Source organism: Gadus macrocephalus, chromosome 14 (assembly GCF_031168955.1).
Source record: "Gadus macrocephalus chromosome 14, ASM3116895v1".
Classification (NCBI taxonomy): Eukaryota; Metazoa; Chordata; class Actinopteri; order Gadiformes; family Gadidae; genus Gadus; species Gadus macrocephalus.
In genome coordinates, this window is record NC_082395.1 from 22,644,122 (window position 1) to 22,663,821 (window position 19,700).

General features: G+C 46.3%; 1 protein-coding gene across 1 annotated transcript; it reads right to left on the reverse strand.

Moving 5' to 3' along the window:
* Positions 1-7,473: 7,473 nt before the first annotated feature.
* Positions 7,474-19,694, reverse strand: LOC132471688 (lysophosphatidylcholine acyltransferase 2-like). Its single transcript, XM_060070913.1, has 14 exons — positions 19,631-19,694; positions 19,056-19,198; positions 17,420-17,637; positions 16,947-17,059; positions 16,212-16,272; positions 15,110-15,168; positions 14,806-14,840; positions 14,386-14,440; positions 14,212-14,294; positions 13,083-13,208; positions 12,243-12,396; positions 11,666-11,764; positions 10,148-10,289; positions 7,474-9,572 (listed from the first exon to the last, which is right to left on the reverse strand). Exons 2-14 carry the CDS (start codon positions 19,136-19,138, stop codon positions 9,376-9,378), a joined length of 1,425 nt encoding a protein of 474 aa, XP_059926896.1. The 5' UTR covers positions 19,139-19,198; positions 19,631-19,694; the 3' UTR covers positions 7,474-9,375.
* Between the last annotated feature and the right edge of the window lie 6 nt (positions 19,695-19,700).

The window sequence follows — 19,700 nt, forward strand, 5'->3', positions numbered from 1 at the left end:
AAGCTGACTCTGTGGAGCTATTCAAGGGGAAGCTCAAAACGCATCTCTACAATCTTGCATTTGGAGTGTGAATACAACAGATGCGTAGTGAAGACTACTCTGTTTGCTTGTGCTTTTGTTATAACATTATACATTCCCACTATGTACTTTTTCCGTTCTAATTCACTATTCTGTCTGTTCTAGCGTGTTGCGGGTGCTGGACTGGATGCCTGGACTCTCCTCATGGATAACCAGCCAGAACCCCATCACCATTGTTTTTTATATGTTGTGCATGTATTTACCTGTGTGTCAATTGTGGCACCCATTGCACTCCTGACCATCCCTGGAAGAAGGGATCCCCTACACTGCGTTTCTTCTCAAGATTTCTTCCTTGCTGATTCAAGGGAGTTTTTTCTTGCCCGTGTGGGGGCATGGGTAAAGGGGGGTGTCACAAATATTTGGCCTGTTAAGCCCTTTGAGACAGTTTCTCAGTGAGTGCTGGTCTCCGCCAGGGCTGTGCCTTGTCACCAATCCTGTTTGTGATATACATGGACAGGATATCGAGGCGTAGTCGTGGTGGGGAGGGGTTGCAGTTCGGTGGTCTGAGGATCTCGTCACTGCTTTTTGCAGATGATGTGGTCCTCATTGGATCATCGGCCTGTGACCTTCAGCACTCACTGGATCGGCTGGCGGCCGAGTGTGAATCGGCTGGGATGAGGATCAGCACCGCTAAATCTGAGGCCATGACTCTTAGCAGGAAACCGGTGGATTGCTTACTCCGGGTAGGAAATGAGTCCTTAGCCCAAGTGAAGGAGTTCAAGTACCTCGGGGTCTTGTTCGCGAGTGAGGGTACTATGGAGCGTGAGATTGGCCGGAGAATCGGAGCAGCGGGGGCGGTATTGCGTTCGCTTTACCGCACCGTTGTAACGAAAAGAGAGCTGAGCCGCAAGGCAAAGCTCTCGATCTACCGGTCGATCTTCGTTCCTATCCTCACCTATGGTCATGAGGGCTGGGTGATGACCGAAAGGACGAGATCGCGGGTACAAGCGGCCGAGATGAGTTTTCTCAGAAGGGTGGCTGGCGTCTCCCTTAGGGATAGGGTGAGAAGCTCAGCCATCCGTGAGGAACTCGGATTAGAGCCGCTGCTCCTTTACTTAGAAAGGAGTCAGCTGAGGTGGTTCGGGCATCTGGTAAGGATGCCCACTGGGCGCCTTCCTTGGGAGGTGTTTCAGGCACGTCCAGTGGGGAGGAGACCTCGGGGAAGACCCAGGACTAGGTGGAGAGATTATATCTCAACACTGGCCTGGGAACGCCTCGGGATCCCCCCGTCAGAGCTGGTCAATGTGGCCCGGGAAAGGGACGTCTGGGGCCCCCTGCTTGAGCTGCTCCCCCCGCGACCCGACCCCGGATAAGCGGATGAGGATGAGGATGAGGATGAGGATGAGGATGAAGCCCTTTGAGACTGTAATGGTGATTAAGGGCTATACAAATAAAATTGAATTGAATTGAATTGAATTGGGGGACCACGACATGGAGGAGAAAGGGATTGTTGGCGGCGAATGTCTCCCGCTTGAGCCCCGCTGAGGGACCACCGCCGGAGGCGGAGGTGCCTAAGCGCTGCCCGGAAACAATCCCATTCTCCTCCTTGTCGCGGTTCAGTCTACTTCACATTGATGTGGACGTTGAAGAACCAGGAACGTCGGAGAACCCAACGCGGTCGTTTGAGATTCATAATATCGGCTCACACAGCTTTTGGCCGTGATAATGTATATTATATGATATAGATATCTATCTAGGCTTAATGATAATATTTAGATATAGAGCTCCAGGACTCCCATGTGTTCTAGAATATTAACAGAACACGGCTAATGGCTGTGTGCGCCTCGCCATTGCGATACATCCACTGTAAACAGAGCGCGTGGTACCGTGGCTGCAAGCTGCTCAGGGCCACACCCCCACCCTCCTCCTTGACCCGCCTCGCTCCTCCTCATTTGCATTATAGCTACAGACACCAAAACAGCGCATTTGGGGGAAGCTCAATGTGCGACTGGCTCGGAGTGGCTGTAACTCTGCACCACGGCTGAATTTCGGGAACGTCTTTGAATACTGTGTTAGTTGCCCACTAATACCTATATTAAAGAATACATAAAATAGCATGTCATGGGAACTTTAACATACTTAACATACTTAAAAACAAACAATTAATGAAAACAATGATATTGATTGATACACACTTTCGGATTTTTCTAATGATTAATGAAGAGAATGTGAAACATATATAATGCAATCTGAATTAAATTGAATCAGAGAGAATCCACTTAATCCTGCAACAGGGATGTCTTTTGCTCCATGCTTTGAACTTGTTGACCCTGACACTCTCAGGGGTGTAGCTCAGAATTTTCAGGGCTTCCTGTCCAAGGCTAAGATGGACTGCTGGTCCAACACTAACATATGTTATCATTGTCTGGATGGACCCTCTCAGACTACTTCCCAGGCTGTCTAAAAGGTGTGGTAATGGTCTGCCATTACAGGGCTGATTCTAGAAGTAAGCTACATAGTTTAGGTTTATAGTTGAGTACATTCATTCTTTCTAACTTACTTTTATTCTGACAGTGTGGTGCAGTTTATCAATGATGGCTGACGAATCCTTAATTAAAAAATGCCATAATTCAAATGTAGACTTCAACCTGGTTTCAGACAAAGAGTTTGACAAGTTGTACTAAATGCACCTGTGTGTTACCGGGCCTTTCTGATAATTATACAGAATTGAAGGGTGTCATTTTCACTCCATATTCGCTATTTAGCTTGAAAAAGTACCCCAAAAAAAGAAAGAAAGCAACCGAATAGTTGTGAATTATGTGGAAATGATGAGACTAGCGGCAGGCTGTCGTCATTCAGAGTCCCCCTGGGCGGGTGTGAAACCATATCAATCAAATGTGTGTGTCTTGATCTGATAATGGATCGGATTAAGCCCAAAGTGGAATTACAATGTCAGAGAAATTGGCGTGTTCAAACAGTCGTAAATGGCATTGACCCAGACGGGTCCCTCTTCAGTTCAGCTCTCTGCTGGGATCTCTCAGGGGAAGACATGATATGAATATGAAAGCCCTTCAGATCCAATCTGCATGGATCCCTTCTGCTCCACAGAAAGGAGAGGACAAAAAGGCCCCCGGCTTTGCCCCCGACCTCAATATGACCCAGTGTGGATTGTTACACAGGAACGCTTTACCTTCTTAAAATCATACCCCTCAAACAGACATCTGGAAGAGAATCATCCATGGGCACGCAAGCACACACACACACACACATGCACACACACACACACACACCACACACACACACACACACACACACACACACACATGCACACACACACACACACACACACACACACACACACACACACACACACACACACACACAGACACACACACACACACACACACACACACACACACAGACAAATGCACACACACACCCACACCCACCACACTACCGCACACACAGAATTACTCATAAACACACACACGCACGCACACACATGTAACACTTTACACACACAGACACAAACACACACACACACACACACTCACACACACACACACACACACACACACACACACACACACACACACACACACACACACATACACACACACACACCAGCACACACACACACATGCAGATAAATGCACGCACACACACCAACACCCACCACATACCCGCACACACACACACCACATAACCGCACACATACATCAACTTCGCATATACAAATACACACACACACACAACCACACATGCACACCACACATATAACACCATACACACATAAAGACATACCTGAACACACATAAACGTATTCAATACCCCCACACAAACACACATACACACACCACACGCCCGCACAATCACATCAAATGATCATATCAGAATCAGAATCAGAATCTCTTTATTGTCATTGCACAAAGTGCAACGAAATTGGGGAAGAGGCTCAAAAAGGCTGTTACACACATAAAGTCCTCATACACACACACAGACACACACGTCCCAAAGACGTGAGAGCAGCGATAACAATGAGGAGAAAACAAAGGTCTGTGTGCAAACGGTAGCGGCTGAGGGCTGACGTGAGGCTGCTCGCTGGAGGAGCCGTACCCTTGTGCAGACCCTCACTGTTCCCCCAAACCATCACACAGGAAACCCAGCACAATCACATTCCACCAGGAATAAAACAAAACCAGAGAGAATCAACAAGGTGTCTTCTGGTGTGACGAGGAAGCGGGAACAATGAGATTACGGAGCCGCCCTGAACTCGGTCTAGGCACCGGGATCCACCCTGGAGGAGACCAGGGGTGCATCCACAGTCTGCCAGTGGAGGTGTGTGTGAGGGAGCGCGAGAGAGAGAGAGAGAGAGAGAGAGAGAGAGAGAGAGAGAGAGAGAGAGAGAGAGAGAGAGAGAGAGAGAGATGGATTGTGTGTATGTGTGTGTGTGTGTGTGTGTGTGTGTGTGTGTGTGTGTGTGTGTGTGTGTGTGTGTGTGTGTGTGTGTGTGTGTGTGTGTGTGTGTGTGTGTGTGTGTGTGTGTGTGTGTGTGTTATGTCTAATTGGGGTTCTGAGGAGTGAAAGAGATATGTCCAGTATCGGCAATAAATCCCATAGCAGGCTCCAGGTTTGGCCTGGTGTGATGCATACCCCTAACAGTTTATTCAGGAACTCTGTTCAGGTCATTAATCTACGAGCTACAACACGGCCTTCATGTCTCACTTCGAATGGCCTTACTCATCAGGTGTTCAGGAAAGCACTACAGGGCCACCAACTGATGTTATTCAATCCAAAACATGAACTTTATTTCAGGTGGAAATTAAATCTTCCCCTTATGCTGTGTTCTAGGCTCATTCACTCGAATTAAGTCGTATCAAAATTCAATATTTAAATTGCACAACGATCTCACAGGTGTTATCTTTATTTTGGTAACAGGGTTACATATTACAGCCCTTGCAGTTGTGGAGATATGCTCTATTTACTTTGGGTTTGTTATTTTCCGAAAGAAACTCAAAAATATGCCTGGTGATATTATTAGTGTTGTAGAAGCTATGTTTACATTGAATACTACTGACCTCAGTACGGTGCATCTTACTTTCCTCCCTGACCCACCACCGGTAGTTACAGACCTCCTATCTGAACAAGGTGGCTTTCACCACGGGTAAACATGTATTTTGCGACTACATGCTTAACGGTGAGATGTTGTGTTAGTTAGTATTGTGTGTTGAGCTATTAAAGAAAATGTCTAAAGGAAAAGCCAAAGGTCAAAGCATGAACGTTCAGCGTGTCTTTCACTTTCGGAGCGCTATTCAGAACACATGCTCATCATGTTTGGGTTAGCGCAGCTCGCTCTGAAATGGAAGCAGTTGATCAGAGCATCAATTAGAAGCACCGGCTGTCGGGGCTGACCTTTACCTCCTGACTCCACCGTGAGTCCCGCTATCCGATTAACACACTCACACAGATACACACTCACACACACATCCAGGCACAAAAACGTATGCATGCACACGCACACGCACACAAGGACTCACCCATGCATTAGGTGCACACGCTCACACACACAAATAAAACACAAATGCGCACACACAACGACTTGCACAAGCACAAATGTGTACCCACACACACACACACACACACACACAAACACACACACATTTGTCTGAGGTCCGTGCATGGTCCTGCTCAGCCATGGACGCTGCTCGCTGGTTCTCTCGCTCTTTGGACCTGTGGAGAGAAAATGTGATTAGGGATCGTATCGCCCACAATCCTCAGAGACAGGATCACCCCCAGGCAGGACGCAATGGATACAGCAAGACAGAGGAGGAGGCGAGAGAGAGATAGTGTAGAGAGAGGGAGGGAGGGAGAGAGCGAGCGAGTGAGAGAGAGAGAGAGTGGGAGAGAGAGGGAGGGAGAGAGAGAGAGATAGAGAGAGAGAGCGAGAGAGAGAGAGAGAGAGGGAGAGAGAGAGAGAGAGAGAGAGAGAGAGAGAGAGAGAGAGGGAGAGAGAGAGAGAGAGAGAGAGAGCGAGAGAGAGAGAGAGAGAGAGAGAGAGAGAGATAGAGAGAGAGAGGGAAAGGAGAGAGAGATAGAGAGCGATAGAGAGAGACGGGAAGTGAGAGAGAGAGAGAGTGGGAGAGAGAGAGAGAGAGAGAGAGGGAAAGAGAGAGAGAGGTATAGCAAGATTGGGATATGGGAGAGAGAGAGAGAGAGAGAGAGAGAGAGGGAGACACATCAGACAGACAGACAGACAGACAGACAGACAGACAGACAGACAGACAGACAGACAGACAGAGAGAGAGAGAGAGAGAGAGGGAAACACATCAGACAGACAGACAGACAGACAGACAGACAGAAAGACAGACAGACAGACAGACAGACAGACAGACAGGTAGGGGCAGCGGAGGAGAGACAGATCTGCGGTGGGTGAGCGAGGATAAACAAGGGCTGCCGCGGCGGTGTGGCCCTAATTGATTCTTTGCCATCTCATCAATTGTGATTAACATTAAAGCGGGCCCCGCACGTTGTTAAAGGTTAAAACAAATTGAAGGTGGACATTACAGCTGGTAATAGCTGTCTAACAGCAGGCTTTTAATGAAGCGCCCCAGTCTGCATCATTCATCTGGAGGACCGGCAGCCCGCGTACTGTAGCTGTGTGTGCGTGTGTGTATGTGTGTGTGTGTGTGTGTGTGTGTTTGTATGTGTGTGGTTGCGTGTTTGTGTATGTGTGTTTGTGTATGTATGTGTATATGCGTGTGTGTATGCATGTTTGTGTATGTGTTGGGGGACGCGTGTGTGTACTTTTTAGACTTTGGTGCGAGTTCATGCACTCAGACTTCATGGCAGTTGCTGGGTCAACGACCAGCTAAACACAAGATGATGGATGCAGAGTAAGTAGTAGGCCTGTTCACCTTGCATCGGGACATTGAATCATAACAAAGGGTTTCCAATGATGATTCCAATGATGCCAGTTATGATAATGAGCACATTCCAACTCAACTGATATATGCGTCCAAAATAGTTTGACATATCTAAAAGTAATTCCAAAGTTAATATTTTATATGTTTCAAGCTTGATTCTGTATGATTCAGTGTGATAGAAAACCAGATGCACATATAGCTATAACATAGAATTCTAAATATAACATAAACAACCCTTACCCCATACAATATCAGTGGTTTTATGAAGGCCTTTAAGAGCAATGATTACATCATGCTTTTATTACCGAAGGATGGTTAGTTGTTGAACTGTAATTCTTACATATCTATATCATGCAAGACTTTGTGTGATAATGAATAATCACACCACATTCCAATACTTTGATGAAAAGGAGAGATATCTGGGGGTATTTTATAGGGAGTGGAAAGTGGGGAGTAAAACTGGGAGAAGTATGAAAATATGTTTGCAGTGAAATTTGTTTTCCGAACAAAACAAAATAATAGAGACCAGGACTTTGACAAAGAGCATTTTATTGCGGTTAGAAAAACTACAAAAAAAAACGACATTGGCCCGACAGTTATCTTAGGGGTCCTCTTTAAGTGTGTTACAGATACAAATGACCTGCTAAACTCTAATTTACACAGGAGTGTGAAAATTCCACGATCGATCTTTTCTTACCGGCAAGAAATAGATCAGGGACATGAGAGGATGCATGGGCATCAACCAATGCTCATATATACAAATGTTCGACAACTATGATCCACGCACAAACATATGCACTCAGACACAGATGACTGGCGACACCTGGTGGCGGTTTACAGAACTGAAGATGGAGGGGGCTTTCATTTATGCATACATTTCAAGCCTCATTAAAACCAATTACAAACTCGCCCAAACTCCTGTAACAAGTTTCCCCCTGCGGTGACACATACACAAGAGGAGAGAGCTAAAAATGGTCTGCTTGTTTTTCATTGCAGAAAGCAAACTTTTGCTGTGTTAACAAAAAAATAAAAGAATCACATAATTGCCTTGCAACCCGCTAAATTAATAGCAATGCTGCGAGTTAATCTAAAACCAGAGCCCCGTGGAACATGCAAAACAAGCAGCTCTGCCTTTTTGCTCACAAATTGCCCTATTTTCAGACGCTGTTCTGCGTTTGTAGCTGTAAAGCCAGCGCGCACTTCTGCTGCCTCAGCGAATAACTCCTCGGTAGAAATGCAAATAGAAACACATGCAAAACAAAACCTTTAGCTAATTATACAGCCGTCTAACAAGGTCTGTCTCCCTGAGCACGGGAAGAGGAACGAAGCGCAGAGTTCACAGCGTGTGCGCTCTCTCCCTCTGCAGATGTAGCATTAACAAGGTCCCCAGCGGGGCTGTGCCTGATTGGCTATACCTTAATAAAGCACATGCTAATTAATCCGCTGCTTAAAAAGAAGAGGATGCTTACATACATACAAATATTTGGCAATGTTTTTTTTGTTTTATTTGTCTCTCTCGGTTATCTACACAGGATTGTAGCGTCCACCAAGCTTTAGCGGTGAATGTCATAGATGCAAACCAACGACAGTGGCTGAAGTGGTATATTAATATGTAAATATATGAACAGTATATATTATGTATACGTAGATATATATTGTGCTGGTGAAGTTTAAAAAGAAAAGATGGACTTGAACAGGGAAGATGTGGAGATGGACTCATTGTGACCGACACGTAACGTGAGGTGTAGTGCACTAGACACATCGCTGTGTGAACACACACACACACACACACACACACACACACACACACACGCACACACGCACACACACACACACACACACACACACACACACACACACACACACACACACACACACACACCCTCAGGACACCCCTAGCCTGAATGTAGCATGATAGCATGAATACATGCTATCATGATAGCATGAATACATGCTATCATCATCATTATTATTATTATTGTGTCACCTCTACCACCCTCTCCCCATTGAAGTGGTGTTCTCTTAGTGAGGGAGAAATAAAAACCCCACGAGGAGCCCTATGGAGAGCTGCTCGTTGGGCAGTGGCTCGGACTAATCTCTCAAAGGCACTACAAAAACAAATGAGGATACAGAGACTCTCGCTCTGGAAACACTTAAGAAAGAGCAGCGCGTGACATCCCCCCAGGATGTGCGAGCGACCGTCCACTTGGCCTCTTTGTGTTCACACCATCCCAGTCGTCCCGAAACGTTTTTACAAAAGCTAAAATGTCAAGAATGAATTAGTGCAAAGGGACCGGTTTGGTGTGTGTGTGTTTGGGTGTGTGTGTGTGGGGGGGGTATGTGCGTCTGTGCGTGTAAATGTGCATGTCTGCGTGTGACTCGTCGGTGAGCGATGTCACGCGTTGGGTTCTCCAGAGTCCCAGAGTTTCCGAGCTCAGTCGTCCTTCTTGTCCGAGGCGCTGTCGGAGCCCTGGTCGGCCGGGCCGGGCCCCTGGAGGAGGGCCTCCTCCAGGGGCCACTCGGGCCCCTCGTCCCCGGAGACCTTCAGGGCCTGGTAGCGCTGCAGCTCCAGGTAGGTGGTGAACAGCTTGGCGTACTCCGGGTGTGTCAGGGCGAACGCCTCGAACTCCGCTGGCAGGGACACAAACACGATGTTGTGGTAAATGGACTGCATTTATACAGCGCTTTACTGACCAGTGACCCCTAAAAGCGCTTTACACTAATGCAAACATTCACCCATTTGTGCACATATGAACACGGTTAACCATGCAAACCGACAGCCAGCTCGTCTGGTACTTTTTTTATTTTACTCTAAATCTAATTAAACAGCCTTAGTGAGAGACTAAACTGAGAGAGAGACTAGACTGTATTAAGAACCCATTAGATAAACCGTTCTCACTTTAGTTACGACCGTACTTTACATCAACCAAGACTCCAGATATAGCCTCCTATTGTCTTACAGAATTATAATCCCGGCCCAGCTCTCTTTACCCTAAACCTCTCATCCGTACTGTATAACATACAAACAAGGTTTTAAATCATACACAACTACTGACTGAGTCTATGATACAAACATCAAATGAAACCCAGAATGGCCACAATCTCATCTCCGATGGCCGGCATCCGTCAGCCCGGAGCGGGATGGAGGATCCTCCACCCGATCTGATAAGCGGACCCCACCCGGCCAGAAGCAGGCCTGCACTGACCGAACGTGATGAATCCCGAGGCGTCGGCGTCGATCTCTTTGAAGAGCTTTGTCATGTTCAGGTCGGACACGCCCAGCGCCGAACGCAGCAGCGCTGAGAACTCCAGCCGCGTGATTCGCTGGTCCTCGTCCGTGTCGAACAGCTGGGATTGGAGGAGACAAGGAGGAAGGGAAGGGTGTTGGGATTATAAAGCATGGAGGGGGGTCCTATGTCACACTGCTCACAGACACAGAGGGGGAGAGAGAGAGAGGCAGAGAGAGAGAAGGGCAGAGAGGGAGAGAGATAGAGAGGGAGAGATAGAGAAAGAGAGAGAAAGAGAGAGAGAGAGAGAGAGAGAGAGAGAGAGAGAGAGAGAGAGAGAGAGGGAGAGAGATAGAGAGGGAGAGAGAGAGAGAGAGATAGAGAGGGAGAGAGATAGAGAGAGAGAGAGAGAGAGAGAGAGAGAGAGAGAGAGAGAGAGACAGAGAGGGAGAGAGATAGAGAGAGAGAGGGAGAGAGGGAGAGAGATAGAGAGGGAGAGATAGAGAGAGAGAGAAGAGAGAGAGAGAGAGAGAGAGAGAGAGAGAGAGAGAGAGAGAGAGAGAGAGAGAGAGAGACAGAGAGGGAGAGAGATATAGAGGGAGAGAGAGAGAGAGAGAGAGAGAGAGAGAGAGAGAGAGAGAGAGAGAGAGAGAGAGAGAGAGAGAGAGATAGACAGAGATGGGGTAGTGCAGATGGAAATGTGTGTGTGGAATGGGGGATAAGAGAGAGAGAGAGAGAGAGAGAGAGAGAGAGAGAGAGAGCATTTCTTTTGAATAGTGTAGAGACTACTTAAATTAATGACATCACCAGAAAACAAACAGCGGAAGAATCATGAAAAATTACAAACAAACAAGTGAATCCAACACTGTTCCTTGGGTCTAAACTGATGAAAAGGCTCAGAGTGACGTGGCCGGTGTCGGAGTATGCAAACAAAGACAGGAGCACATTGTTGACGTGACCTTATAGCTGGAGTCTGAGAATGCTTTCCCTGTTCCTCTGGACTGGGTTAGCATACGCCGCGGCGCTGTTCCAGCACTCACAATCACATCTGTTACTTTCATTTGAGAGTCAGTCTCTTGAGTGTTAAAATAACACTTTACTGTGGTCAGATATTAAGACCAACGCCATTATAACCAAGTAGAATTTAAATTGAGATATGGATTTCTCAATTGTACTTCTAAATTAAAATAAAATGGCTGAAAGAATTTTTTTTCTGTCTGTTGTTTTCCTCTCAAAATGGGAGAATATCCTGCTTGAGTTATAACAACCAAATAATTTATCACCACATTATTTCACTTGGTAAATATAAAGTTTGTGAGATGCAAATTTCTTGCCCGGACACGCAGAGGGAAACACACACACACATACACACACACACACACACACATACACACACACACACACACACACACGGACATGCACACACAGAGACACACACACACACAGGGACACACACACAGGTCTATCTACTCAGTCCATGAAGAGGGTCCAGCTCACCTTGAAGGCCATGCGGAGAACGTCCTCCGTGTTGGCCGGGCGGCAGAGCATGGTCACGCCGATGACGTACTCCCTGAAGTCGATGGTGCCGTCGCCGTCCTGCACAGGGTCAAAGGTCAACACAAGCTATGAGCTGAGCGAGAGAGAGAAAGGGGGAAAGGGAGAGAGACACTTACAGAGATACAGAGACATGGTGAGGCATGTGGGTGGATGTGCTGTTGTTTATACTGTCTGTCTGTAAAAGGTCAAGGGGTAGGAGTACTCGAACGCTCACATCGATCACACAAAAAAAAGTGTTTGCTTATTTAACAGCAATTCTGCTTGCAATACTGCAAAGTTACCCAAAAAACATACCCTTCATTTTTTGTGTACAACAATTGTTTTGTGGAGAAGCCAAACTGCAGTAAAATAAGCCTCTACCATCCATATCATGATACATATTTGGATGTGCAGATGGCAAAGTTGAAGTCTGTATCTTCATACGCAAAAAATATGTACACACACACACACACACACACACACACACACACACACACACACACACACACACACCCTCCCAGCCTCTTCGGCTCCTCACCCGGTCAAACAGAGCGAACAGCTCCTCCAGCGCCGGGGTGATGGGCAGCTTTAGGAAGCGGGCGAACTCCTGGATGGAGATGCGGCCCCCTTTACAGGAGCTGGCCATGACGGCGAAGCCCTCCAGCTCCTTCTGCACGTTCTCCCACTTCAGGCTGCAGGGGGAAGAGGACAGGCTCAGAGACAGGCACCCATGGGAAACAGGCACCCATAGGATACACACATCCATACGACGCATGCACCCATAGGACGCGTGCACCCATAGGACGCGTGCACCCATAGGACGCGTGCACCCATAGGACACGTGCACCCATAGGACACGTGCACCCATAGGACACGTGCACCCATAGGACACGTGCACCCATAGGACAGGTGCACCCAAAGGACACATGCACCCATAGGACACGTGCACCCATAGGAAACATGCACCCATAGGACACGTGCACCCATAGGACACGTGCACCCATAGGAAACGTGCACCCATAGGACACATGCACCCATAGGACACATGCACCCATAGGAACTGTGCACACATAGGACGTGTGCAATCATAGGACACATGTACCCATAGGACACGTGCACCAATAGGACACATGCACCCATATGACATCTGCACCCACTACTGCTGAGATGCTGTTTTTGTGTACATGGTGAAAATGATTTTGATGTTTGTTGAAATTCTGTTTCCATCCCGACATCAATCAAAAAATGTAATGTTCTGATAAATAAAAATAATCTAATATGCTATCTGTCGCTGTCGCAGGCCTGTAATAGCAACGTCCAAATCATGTCTTTCTGCACGAACATTACGTGAAGCATAACAAAAGAGGGGTGTCTTTACTTGAGCTTGCGGCTGATCTTGGTGAACTCCACCAGGCCGGCCTCCATGGGCAGAGTCAGCTCCCCGGCGGAGATCATCAGCCGGCAGTCCTCATACGTGTGGTCGGTGACCGGGACGCCCAGGGCCCTGTGACACAACACTGGACATGAACTCTACATACGACAACACTGGACATGAACTCTACATACGACCACAATGGACATGAACTCTACATACGACAACACTGGACATGAACTCTGCATACGACAACATACATACGACAACACTGGACATAAACTCTACATACGACAACACTGGACATGAACACTACATACGACAACACTGGACATGAACACTACATACGACAACACTGGACATGAACTCTACATACGACAACACTGGACATGAACTCTACAAACGACAACACTGGACATGAACTCTACATACGACAACACTGGACATGAACACTACATGATACGACAACACTGGACATTTACATTTAGCAGAAGCTTTAATCCAAAGCAACTCCCAATAAGTCCATTTGTCAGAAGACGTTGTACGGTCAACCCCTTCCCAATATACAACCAAGATCGCTAGGATAAGATGCTACACCATTTTAAGTAAAAAGACGTGCAACCGACAATAAGTGTGTAAGAGGGGTGTGGAGTGGGTAGGACATGAACCCTTCATACGTGGGGTCTGTCTTCCGTCCAGGGGAGTTCATATGTATGAAGGTTATACATGTGTGGGTGGTCACTTGACATGTGTGTAGGCGGAACAAATCAAGAGTCGTGTATTGAAGATTGAATGTTTTCGTACAGAACGGCGATACAAGGTGCTTGATAAGTGAAACAATGCTGGAGGAATAAGAATTTAGATTTAAGGAACGGAGCAACAACATTTTACACACTTGGTTCTAAACTCATGAGGACAGTTTGAATGTATATCTCTAGATCTGGTTTCTCATTAACTTAATTTAGAAAGAAAAAGATTATATTTTCCCCCTAAATCGCTCTGTATAATATATTTTAGAACCATCTCCATGTCCTCTATCAGAGACATGCAGCATAGTTCAATCATGTGCACACAGATAATACTTTTTTAAAGCATATATTTCCCAACATGTGAAGAATTTGAACCCATCACTCACTCGGCCATCACTCTGCGCACTGTGCTGGCAAACAGGGGCGCACTCTTTTTCTCTTCCTCTGTGGGGATCTGGGGAGGAAGGAACTACCACCACACCGGGAACAAAGGTCAGTCTGGAAGAATGCAGGTTAGTTAATGAATAGAAAAAAAGAGGCTGTGAAACATGTAGGTGTACCTCGATCTCCACGGTGGTGTACAACTGACACAGCGTCAGAAGAAGCAAGGTCTTCCTGAAACATAAAATAGGCAATAGTTAATCATTTAACTCCCATCGAAAACCTTTATGTGTACACATTCAGAATTTCAAGAGTTAAATGATTAACTATATACTCAATCCAAGCATGCAGTTTGTTAATAATCACAAAACAATACAATCATGGCTTTCTACTGCCTACTTCCATGTAACTTTCCCCTCTCACTATAAAGGAGAACAGGCATGAGGAAGTAAAGGCTTTCGTTTCCACACAACACTCGAGTTGCATTAGAGAAACATTCAATGAATTAAAATGTAACTGATGAGAAGGCCTAACAGGGTGAGGAGAACGATTATTGTGACTTTGTCACAATAAACGCTCCTTGCCGGTGTGAGACTTACGAGCTGAAGCCTTGCCAAGTCCAGGTCACCGTGTCCTAGCAGAGGGAGGAAAAGAGTCACTTATTACTTAGGGGGGGGCATCGGTAGAGGACGTGTGAGAGAACACACAAACATTATCATACGTCAGCCTATGATAATCAGCCTACGACAATACACTGCATAAAGTCAGAGGTATGTTGAACGCAGCTTAGCACGTAGGTCTTAAGTCAAGTCATGCTCAGACTCCTTCTACTGCTAGAGATCTAATGCGTGTGCAGGTTTGGTCATCAATATAACATGAGGGCTGAAACTAAACAAGACTCACCAGCTTATTGGGGTATCTCATGATCACAGGCTGCACAGGGACCCCAGGGATGAAGGCCCCTACAGGGGGGGGGGGGGGGGAGAGGAGAGAGACATACACACCACCACACAATGATGCACAATCAACACACCAGCCCAGCTCAGTCGCATCCTTTATCTTTATGCATTTCCAAACATTTCCACATAAGCCACAGATATTTCTATCTGTGTGTTTGCTTTAACAATGTGCAGCTCACCAGGTCACAGAACAAATCATGTGTGCGGCTCACAGCTACACGGTTCTAAGAGCTGGCTCAAAAAAGAGCCATTGTGTCTCCAGACCACATTAGTGGCCTTTTGCCTACATGTGTTGCGGATTTGCATGAGGCTGACTCCTGCTCCGATAGGATACAAGGTTTATGGGTACTAGAGTAAATAGAGAAGGGGTTTCACGGTCACAGAGATAGATAGATTACATGTCTAATGTGCATGTCGTTTGCCTTTTCTGTATAGTCACTTCTTGTGTGGAACTATACTGTCTTTGTGAACTCTGGCGAAACCAACAGTGAAACTGATGCCGTTCATTACCTAACTATAGAGTCACATGAAAAGTCAAAAGGTTTGTTCGGTGTGACTCAAAACTAGCCTGGCTAACGCCAGACCTCATCTCAATCTACATTGAGATGAGGTCTGGGAACCACACATTCATTTTCTCGTATTTGAGGCGTGGTTTACGATTGCCCGGAGCCGTTTATTGGGCGCTACGAATGTCTATCATGAGGCTGTACGTAGCTCATAGCCAATCGTATCAATTATACCAGGTGACGTATTTAGAGCGACAAAAATCTGAGGAAGAAGACGATGGGTGTGTCGCATAGACGTCGTCATCGTCTTGCCGTTCCTCCCCGTTCTGTGATCGGTTCCCTATCTCAGGCGAAAATTTGATCCATGGAATCCAGGCTGCCTAGCAGCGCAAAATGAAATCGCTCGCAAGGCAGCATGGGTATACCCAGGCTAACTCAAAACTTGAGAAATGTAAAAGAAAGGAAATGCTATAATAGTATTGCACTAACTTTGATCAGAATATAAATACATATTTTTCATTAAAGTAGAATGAAACATACCCAGTTTAAAGGTGATGAGGCAAGAGCGATTTGTGCAGGTTCCTTCTGGAAATATCAGAACCTTTAGATAAGGAAGAATAACATTATTAATGGTTAAAATAACCAAGCAAGCACAGCATGTTAGGATAACAGTATTCCAATCAAATACTATTATGGATTAACCGTACATGCAAAAACCTACTAACAAATGATCAGATAACTGATGTGCTCATCGCTTTACTTATTAATAAATTGTGACGCCGTCCTTGTAATAAGCAAATATTTAAAATACTATAGACCACTTTTTTCCTTTCACATTTCAGAGAGTGAAAATGATTCAGTGTAATCAGTAGGCTGTGTTGAGTGTTCTCACGCCCAGGCAAGGTTAGGCAAGCACGAAAGGACCGAATGTTATCGGTGTTGATGAACAATAACAAATAAGGAAGAGGTGCTTGTGCTGCTGCTAGAGGATAGAGGCCACCGACCACATCCTGTGTTTCACAGAGCTTCCTTAAATCTTCACAGCTCACCCATCTTCCGCAAACCACTGCTTCCTAAGCACACAAACTAGGCATTATGGATCTTTGCTGTGATTGAATGATGACTTTACTAGTACATTGGTGACTTTATATTCCTGGTATATACTTGGACTTCGAACCTGAAGTATTTAAGCACATGAGATGTGCTTTAATACTGTGTGTGTGTGCGTTCGTGCATGCATGTATGTGTGTGTGTGCCTGCGTGTGTGTGACAGACCTGGGGCCAGACACCTTCTGACTTGGCCCTCTTCTCGATCTCTCGGATGGTGTTCTTCCTGGAATCAGTGCGCTCTCTGGATACCAGGACCGGCTGGAGACAACGCACACACCCTACGTCAGGAAGCACACACACACACAGAGACACACACACACACACAGACACACACACACACACATACACGCACACACACATACGCACGAGTCAGACTGGTTAGGTCATTCATTCATGCTGAAGGGCTCTAACACATACTATTTCCTTATTTGGACATTATTAGTCGACAAGAAAGAAGAAGCTCTCACAATGATGACATATTAATACATAACACACACACAAACAGACGCACGCACACACACACACACACACACACACATGCATTCACACACACTCGCACACACACGCACACACACACACACCACCCACGCACACAAACACCAAATGTAATAACAGCGGAGGCGCTGAGAATGTCTCACGGCCAAAGATGGGCGTGGCCAGGTTCTCCACGCGGGACACGGTGGAGGGCAGGCCGGCCACGATGCAGACGATCCCGTCGAAGAAGGTGGAGTGGGGGGCCACGGCCAGGATGGGGGCCTCCCGGCTGCTCACCTGCTTCCCCTTCACCACCACCCGGAAGCCCATGGCGAAGTAGTAGGCCCGGCCCAGCGGAGCCATCACCCGGCGGCACATGAACCTGGGGACGGGGGCGGAGAGATGTCAGGCATACGTCTGGATAGAAATATTATATAGATACACCGCAGTGGTGCAACGAGCTCCCTGCCGAGGTCAGGCCCGCGTAGTCGCTCACCAGCTTACGCTAAAGGCTCAAGACTCACTACTTCAGAGGTCACCTGGACTCCGCAGAGCCTCCCCCAACACACGTATTGTACGTTGTACGTCCTGGCACTTAAAAGTAGTACTTAGCATTGTGCAGCGTCTTATCCTAGCTATCTCTGTTGTGCACGGGGAATGGGTTAACCTAACAAGTGTTGGTACTTGTTACTTGGATCTATGAACATCCTTACTGTACCAACAGTGATGTATTGTTTCTCTTTCTTCCGACAAATGTACTTCGCTTTGGATAAAAGCGTTTGTTAAATGCCCTATGTAAACGATAATGTGAATATAGTGGAAAGGCTTCTCACGTCTGCTTAATAGTAAAAAGTAATGCAATATGCAAAAAAAGGCAGAGCTGACGGCGAGGTATATCTGCATAACATAACAAAAAAAACGACGACATGATACTAATAATAGTATTGTTTGTAGAGCACAGTGCTTCCCAAGGTGAGGACATGACATTGAGCAGTGCTTGGACGACCACAGGAGGAGACTGATTAGATGTACAAACAATGTGTTTTTTATTCATGTAGAAAAAGAGGTGGTCATCATGCACAGTGTTTCACAGTGGGGTTGGTAATTGGAAGTAGAGTTAGACCTCTAAGTCATCAGACAATTGAGAACATCAGAAACGCCTCCTTGAGCAAGTCCAAGACTCTTAACAAACACCGAAGCAATAAAGGACTGAAGTGTCGCAACATGACTGTAATCCCCCCTGAGTTTCTGTTATGAAGGGAGCGTAACACTGGGTTAAGTGTTAACCAACATGCATTGGTTAGAAATGTATGGTGTTGTACAACCTAGCATAGTGGTGTCTTATGCGAAATGATTAGGTCATAAACATGATTATGATTCCATAACGTTGGAATGAATGATTCAATATTTTTTTCATGAGAGACCGATTTCTGTGCTGTCGATGACTGACCTTCTGCGCCGTGTGTATACGTTTCTGCTTTATGATCCTTACAGTACTGAAGTACGCTTATAGGGAAGATAATATATAGCATTGTGTAGCATCTTATCCTAGCTATCTTTGTTGTATATGGGGAATGGGTTAACCTACCAATTGTTGGTGCTTGGCACTTGGTTATATGGACATCCTTACTGCACAGACAGAGATATATTGTTGTTTCTCTTTCTTCTGACAAATGTACCTAGTTTTGTACCTAGTGTACCTAGCTTTGGATAAAAACGGCCGGTAAACACCATAAATGCAAATGTTAATGTCTGAGACAGTTGGCTCCCCTGCATGGCTGTGTTTACATCCCGGTTTACCTTCTCCAGCCCGTCATGGGCTCCACCGAGCCTTTCAGGGGGTGCTTGAAGGTGGTGATCACGGCCACGGGCCAGGTGATCATCAGCACCAAGGACAGGAGGATCCCTCGGATAGGCACCAGGAAGATACCAAGGAGGACACACTGAAACGAGAACACAAACACATACATAAATACAAAGACACAAAAACATATACACACAAACACATAAACATACAGAGACACAAACACACACACACACACACACACGCAAGGAGAACTGGCTAGAACCGACACCTCTCAAGCGTCTGATAATCCACATCGCCTTGAGGTTTACGGAAACCAAACAATGGTTGCTCTTGTTTGCACTGCACGCATTACTAGACGTTTGAACACGGAATTCCACCTCGGTTAAAGTAGCAGCGGGGCTGCACGGCCCTGGGCTGCAGAGAAGCATACCTGCGTTATAACATCAACAAAAGAGCCGCACACAGGATAGCCCCATGTGGAGCCTTGACGCGTATTTATGGGTTAAATACAAGCATGGTGTTATTGCAACATATTTGCACGACTAATTCGGTTGAACAACATACTCACTTTTATTATATCGGCCTTGCTCAATTTCGTCTCCTGCACGAATGGATTAATGACGGCGGGCAGAAGCAGC